This window comes from Lactuca serriola, chromosome 4, assembly GCF_051521515.1.
Source record: "Lactuca serriola cultivar US96UC23 chromosome 4, Lser_US96UC23_V15, whole genome shotgun sequence".
Taxonomy (NCBI): Eukaryota; Viridiplantae; Streptophyta; class Magnoliopsida; order Asterales; family Asteraceae; genus Lactuca; species Lactuca serriola.
The window spans coordinates 58724530-58732492 of record NC_136411.1 but is presented as its reverse complement, the minus strand read 5'-3'; the positions used below and the strand labels follow the sequence as shown (position 1 = coordinate 58732492).

Below are 7963 nucleotides of genomic sequence, written 5' to 3'. Positions count from 1 at the left end.
TTTTGAATCACAAAGTTGCAAAGATTAGGCTGCAAACAAATAAACATAAAAGAATTTTACACTTGCGATCATTCTGCAACTACCGAATAAACAAATATTGGAAAAAATTTGGTATTACCTAATGAATCGGACTCAATATTTGTGAAATCATAGTGAATTGATAATGAAATTGGTCTCACAATCATGTATTAGCCTTGCAATAGAGTTATAGAGTCGTGATTTTAGAAGCCTTTCAAGAATTGAAGCAAAAAATCAGAGCAAAATTGAGTCGAAGCAGTCAAGCAGAATTCAACGGTCGTGATTTGGTGTAGTATGCAGTAGGAATAGTCGTGATTTGATTAGGTCCCCCGCTTGAAGTAAAAGAAATACAATCACCGTATGACAGTAATGTTCAAATCAGATGCATGCATGCGTCTCGCGAGGCGACATATCGACATTTCAGTTTTCCATATGATGTTTAGTCTAAAATCGGTGCCTAGGTCCCACTCTCCCGCTTCTAAGTTTTATTGGGCTAGTTTCTACATTTGGGTTGCTAATATGGAGTTTGAATGGAGTTTTGTTGGGCTTATACATTAAGAATGTTTTATACTTATATGATCCATAAATAATTCATATATATATATATATATATATATATATATATATATATATATATATATATATATATATATATATATATAACAAAGCCTATAAAAATTGGGTTTTTGTCATAAAAACCCCAATGTTACACAAAATGTTTGGTTATGTCCTAAATGGGTTTTTTGGTGCGATAAAACCCAACATACCGGAAAATTGGTTCATTTTTACCCTATAACCGGATTTTACCTTAATTACCCGGTCACCCTTTAGCTGATTAGGCGAGATTGTTAAGTCAGATATTACATGGCAAGCCACGTAAGCGTTGTTGGCATTTTTAGGAAAAAACACGCCAAGAAGGAAAATTAGAGTTGGGGGGTTTCAAACTCAGGTCTCCTCCTTATAAAACAAATATGTTTACCACCAGACCAAGTAGGTTTGTTGGAAACTTATCCTGAAATATTGTACTTAATAGATGTCATGCAGGTTACTTATTATTTATTATTTTTTTATGAAAAAACATCATAAATGGTCCCTGTGGTTACCCAAAATCTGAAGTTTAGTCCCCGTGGTTTAAAAACTCATAGATGGTCCCTGTGGTTTCAAAACTTTTAACAAATGGTCCTTTTTGCTAACTTCGTTAGCATTTAACCGTTAAGTGAAGGGCATTTCTGTCATTTCACAACCACAGGGACCATTTATGATGTTTTGCCTTATTTTAAAAAAAAGAAAAAAAAATATAATTATTTAATATTAAAAATACCCACCCTCTCTCTCATTCTCCTTTTTCTCTATCTCTCTCTTTCTCTCTCTCTCTCTAACTCTCTCTCTCTCTCTCTCACTCTAAACCCTCGATCAGATCCTAAAAGGCACCACCACCCAGAATTCCTTAGCTGCCTCCGTCTTCCACACAAGAAATAATGGTGACTGAGATCTCTCATTCCTTCATCCCGTTGTTGCATCGCCTCAAGACGGTGTCACCTCCTTCCTCAACTTCTCGATCCTGCCTCCTAATCTAGATCCATGATGTGGAAATTGCGAGTCTTCAATCAAATTTTCAACTATCATTATCAATCTTCTACTACTACTGCTCATCAACAATTCAATCCTAGTCTCGAAAATTGAGATTTCATGTTGTGGAATTCGTGAGTAATTCACTCAATTTGGAAGAACTGGTTAATTTGATCCCTATATCTTATTGTATTCCTTCCACTTTGATTGATCATTCCACTCTGTAAATCAACACTTGATGAAGCAACCGATCATTCAATCAATCATTTCTTTTTCTTGATTAGAAATCTGATGATATGATTACCTTTACAAGGTTGTATTCACAGGTTACAACTAATAGGGGATGGGGTCATCGTCTTCATCAATTCGAGAAGGGAAAAAAACACACAAGAAGCAGAAAAGGTTTGGTGTGGAAGATCTGTTGCCGAGACCAGCGATTCAGTTTTTCCGACGAGTTCGTTTCTTCCTTGGTGTTTAACCCAAACAATGGGACTGTGGGAACGAAGGGAAGACAGCAATGACCAAGGGAGGGTGCTACGCGACGTTGGTGAGCTCAAAGGGTGGTATGGGAGGTTGGGGTTGGTCGTAATCACGAAAGGAAAGCTGGGATCAGGTAGGCTACTACATCGTCGGGATGGAAGCAGCCTCTTCTTGGCTGGTGGTGAAGAAAAACGGGAAGGGAAGAGAGAAGTGAGGGTAGAGAGAGAGAGAGAGAAAGAGAATGAGAGAGAGAGGGTGGGGTCATTTAATATTAAATACTTATATATATATATATATATATATATATATATATATATATATATATATATATATATATAAGGCAAAACATCATAAATGGTCCCTGTGGTTGTGAAATGACAGAAATGTCTTCACTTAACGGTTAAATGCTAACAGAGTTAGCGAAAAAGACCATTTATTAAAAGTTTTGAAACCACAGGGACCATCTATGAGGTTTTTAAACCACGATGACTAAACTTCAGATTTTGGGTAACCATAGGGACCATTTATGATGTTTTTTCTTTATTTATTTATTTATTTATTTATTTATTTATTTATTATTATTATTATTATTATTTTTTACTTAATATATATATATATATATATATATAATTATTATTATTATTGTTGTTGTTGTTATTATTATTATTATTATTATTATTATTATTATTATATATATATATATATAATCGTATTTATTTGTGTATATACGTATTTATGTATATTAAAAAAATGTCCAAGTCACCATACCTTCATTCCTTAGTTTCTTTTAATACACATAAATATGTATATATACAAATAAATACGATATATATATATATATATATATATATATATATATATATATATATATATATATATATAAAATAATATACGTATAAAAACTTTTTTCAAAACATATATAAGCAAATAAAATTTTATTTATCATATAAAAATATTTTTAATACACATAAATACGTATATATACATATAAATATGATTTTAAATATATAATAATGTTTTTTAATACATATAATAATAATATAGGTATAAAAAAATTTCATACATATAAAATCTATTCATACGTGTAAAAACATATATAAACATATGAAGTTTTATTTATACATATAAAAAACATTTTAAATACACATTATGTATATATATACATATAAAATTTATGTATAAATTCATAAAATAATAATAATAATAATAATAATACATATTTATAATTATACAAATACGATTTTAAATCTATAAATACGTTTTTTATACGTATGAAAATGCATTTTTTAATAATAATAATAATGTGAATAATACATATTATTAAATTGTTGTTGTGTAATAGTCATTAAATAATTTCTATTAGGATATAAAAACAAAAAGTCATATCGGCCTAGTAGTAGGAGTGTTACATTTGTAGTTGGATGGTTTTGGGTTCGAAACCCACCTGCTCCTTTTTTCTATTTATTTTTGACAAAACTTCAAAAATGGTCTCTGTGGTTTTCGAAAATATCAAGTTTAATCCTTAAGTTCAAAAAACCTTACAGATGGTCCCTATGGTTTCAAAACTTTTAACGTTTGGTCCTTCCGGCTAACTCCGTTACCATTTAGCCGTTAAGTAAGAGGTATTTTTGTCATTTCATAGCCTAGGGACTATATATGAGGTTTTGTATTACTTTTTTTTTAAATAAATAAATAAATAAAATTTAATATGCAAGGGTCCTCTCTCTCTCTCTCTCTCTCTCTCTCTCTCTCTCTCTCTCTCTCTCTCTCTCTCCTGTAAGCTGTATAAAATTCTTTCTCGTCACTGGCTCCCCTGTAAGTTGTATTAGATTCCATGTCTCATTCATCATTTGATTCCATATCTTCATGAATTTGTTTTGAATCTGAATTTGTTTTGAATCGCCTTTGTATACCTTCGACTCGGGCGTGGGTAAAACCACTCTGATCGCTAGGGTTTTGGAGAATCTCAGAACTTCCTACCCCAATTTGAAAATACAAAGGTTTTTCACTCGTAATGCCCTATCATTCCATACTCTTCCATCGATCAGATATGTTTTGATTTTCGCCTTCGTCACTACCAAATTCTACCACCGGTTCCTCTGGTAAACACTCCGTTTCCCATCTCATCCTTCTCTTCCTCCCTCATCATAGCCTGAAGGTGGATCTTTAGTCTTAGACAATTTCCTTCCTTCTTTCATCAACATTTCAAATCCAGATCAAGCATCATAAAAAGGGTAGGACCTCACATTCTGATTTTAATGGATTTCCATTCCATTAACTTCTTATATGCCCTTTCTTTAGGTTCAGTGATGAGGGAAACAAATGGTGGTGGAGAGCGCTCAGCAACAGCAGCTCCTGCTAATGGTGGAGTTACAAATCACGAAAATGCCCTTAGGCAAAGCAGGGGATCGGAGGTGCTCGTAGTCCCCATTAGGATTTTAGTGCTGCCTTTTGAAGCTTCCCGAAGCTCTATGGGTGTGCTATTTCCAGTGGTCACTGAAGAAGGAGCTTTTTTGTACAGCTCATTCCCGAAGTTAGGCTTGGACTTTTCTGAAAATTTCCACAATTTCACTTTCCCTTGGTCCATGAGTTGCAGTGGAATGGAATTTGGGGGGAAGGATATGAAGATTTGGAAAGGAATGAGGGTCCGTTTTTTGAAGTGAATGGTTCAAAATCTTTGAATCCATCGATTCCATCTGTCTTTAGTATTCCTATTCTTGTTTCTTGAATACCCTTGTCGATTTTGTCTTGAAAAGTCTGGCTTTCCTCTTGAACATCGATTTTGTGTTCAGAAAGTACTACTTTGACATCAAGAAGCTTACCAGGGACGCCATGAGATACGAAATGAGACGCCGACAACATTTGGTCGAGTAAAGAGGTTTTTGGGGATGTAGGTTGGTACGTTGTGGTGGTTCTCGATTAGCTTTGCTGGTGCTGGACGGAGAGGGACAGATTCAATTGGTTGTGGCGGTGATCAAATGGGAGGCGGCGACATTTCGAGACTTATACCTATGAGAGAGAGAGAGGGGTGGGACCCTTTATTAAATAAATTATATTTTTTTTAAATAACAAAAAACTTTATAAATGGTCCCTCTTTTGTGAAATGACGGAAATACCCTTCACTTAACGTCCAAAAGCTAACGGAGTTAGCAAAAAGGACCATTTGTTAAAAGTTTTGAAACCACAGGGACCATTTGTGAGGTTTTTTGAACTTAGGGATTAAACTTGATATTTTTGAAAACCATAGGGACCATTTTTGAAGTTTTGTCTTTATTTTTTCTACTTAGGAAGGAAATCAATAACGCTAACGAGGCTTGCCAAGTCAGCTAAAACTCAACATCTCTTCCCAGTCAACAAAGGGGTAATCAGCTTTAGAAGATAAAAAACAGTTAGGGGGCAAAATTGAACATATTTTCCGGTAATTGAGGAATTAATGCATCAAAAATCTGACTTCGGGCATAACCAAACATTTTGTGTAAAATTATGGGCTTTTGTAACAAAAACCCATAAAAATTTTGGGTCCCCCTTAAAATATGGCCTGAACGGTCACCCCTATCGCCCACCCTCTGGGACAATCCTAGGTAAAACAGTCATTTTAAAATAGTTAAAAGTTAACATGTTAAAGCTAACTTTATGACCAAATCAACACAATATATCCAAAATTAGACTACTATTACACCATTAAATCTTTTTGGACCAAAACCGCATAATTTTTACAACCACAAGGACCATTTTTACAATTTTGTCAAACTTATATAACAATACAGTAAACTATATTCATTGAATTAACTCGACTTAGAAAAAACAATAAAATATATTTATTTTTTATTAATAAATTTATATCAAAAATAAATATTTCTAACAGTTCAATTACGATTAAATTCAATATGACATCCAACTAGGTTGATTTTACGATTGTCTAATTTTAATCTATTGAACAAGTAGGCATTCCACTCCCAAATAATACGTATAAAAACTTAAATTTATTAATTTATGAAGATGAAGATATGTATTTGCAAATAATAATACCTGGAAACAAAAGAAAAAGATAACAAAAAGAGAACAAAACGAAAGCTTGTATCGAACAAAGCATTCCTCGGTAATCAGTATCACTCAAAGACACACTCGTAGATATCAAGGTAATAATACCACCACCTGCTGCTAAAATGCGCATCTACGTTTAAACTGAACAAACCCTAATAATAATCTAAACATAAAATCCAAAATTAAATGATAAATTAAACAAAAAGAGCGCAAACAATCGAAAATCAGATTCAAAGCATAACGTATGACATAATCAAGACCAACAGCGTAAATGTGGCATGGACAACCGACGGAGCTTTGACGCTGTCAACGGCGTTGCTAGCATTGCTATTTTGGGAGTCGGCGGTGGGGCCATCTGACGGAGCAGGACCGGCGGTGGGAGATGAAGTCGGAGGAGCGGGAGGAGAAAGGAATGGGGAAGGTGCTGCTGCAGGTTCCGGAGATAGAGCAGCAGGTGCAGGAGACGACGCCGGAGAAGTTTCCGGTGAAAGAGATGGAGCTGGAGATGGAGATTTACCAAACAATTCAGTGGGGAGAAGTACATTGTCGACGGTGAAAATACAGAGCGGCGTCGAATCGAGAACCGTGCTAGCAACACGCGAAGTAGAAAATCCAGAATCAAGTGTAACGGAATCTCCGGCGGTCTCAACGGTCAGATCGTACTTTCCGGCGCCGTTCGTCGCCAGTGTGCTAATCGGATCCTTGGTTGTTTTCAACGAGCCTTTCGGAGTGTAAGTAGCGAGAGCGTGGTATTGTAACAGTGCAACAAGCTCAGCATTCGACAACTTGCTCAGATCCGGTACACCGGCGGCCTTAAACGCTTCATCGTTCGGAGCAAACACCGTCAATCCCTTCTCCGCCGCCGTCTGGAAAACCTTCAGCACTCCGGTATCAGTAATCAGCTTCACAAACGTCTTGCAACCTGCTTTCTCCAACAAACCAGTAATATTAACATCAGCCGATGGAGCAGGCGCTGTTAGAATCCCCGGTGCGATTATAGGCGCGTTGATCTCCAAAACCGAAATGTTATACGGAATCTGTTTAACAGACTTGGTGTACGAAGAATCGAGCTTCGAACCGGACACGGCGGAGCCGAATCCAACCTTACCTCCTTTCAAATCTGTAATATTAACAAATCCGACGTTTCCTGGGGAATTTCCGGTGGTTTGGTACAAGGTGGTGGAGAGCGTGGTGCCGTCGGAAATGGCGTGAAGCTTCTTGTTGTCGTAGTAGTCTAAAAGGATATGGAGGCTCAAGACGCTTTTGACGACGGAGAGCGGATGTTTCGCGGCGAGTGACGAAACGACGCCATTGTTCAACACCAGAACGGTGATCGTTTCACGGCTGTTGATCTCGTCGCTGAGCTTTGTCTGTGAGAGGTAGCTGTTGAACTCGCTGTACTCAGGAAACTGCGACAAGATAGCCGTGATGTTGTGGGCGGAGACGACGGAACCGGCGGCGAGAAGAGAGACAACGAGGAAGATGATGCGTAATGCGCCCATGGTGGCGCACTTTAGCAAAAAGCAGTGGAACCTGAAACTGAGTGTATACTATCGAGTGTATCGAGTGAGTGGGGAGGTTATGAACTTATGGAGTTACAACACCGAGAAGAGAGTTTAATAGAGATTTAACTTAACCATGGTTAATTTGAAACTTCAACTAGGGTTAGTTTTTAAACCTGTGGATGTGGTAGGGAGTGACTAATGAGCTGGAAATCAAATGCCCATATTTGGTCAAAAAGACAAAAGAGTCCTTATGTTTAAACCATTGTACTGTTTTTTTTTTGGCATTTAATAACGTATACCCCTTTATCCATGCCCAGATTTGACAATTGTCATATCCACATGTATAC

General features: G+C 36.2%; 1 protein-coding gene across 1 annotated transcript; it reads right to left on the bottom strand.

Moving 5' to 3' along the window:
• Positions 1 to 6142: 6142 nt before the first annotated feature.
• On the bottom strand, positions 6143 to 7715 carry LOC145101664 (fasciclin-like arabinogalactan protein 10). Its single transcript, XM_079038912.1, has one exon. It carries the CDS (start codon positions 7611 to 7613, stop codon positions 6342 to 6344), a length of 1272 nt encoding a protein of 423 aa, XP_078895038.1. The 5' UTR covers positions 7614 to 7715; the 3' UTR covers positions 6143 to 6341.
• Positions 7716 to 7963: the final 248 nt, after the last annotated feature.

What these genes read in the sequence shown, in the direction of transcription:
- LOC145101664 (XM_079038912.1), bottom strand. Translation starts at nt 7,613, where the DNA reads ATGGGCGCATTACGCATCATCTTCCTCGTTGTCTCTCTTCTCGCCGCC.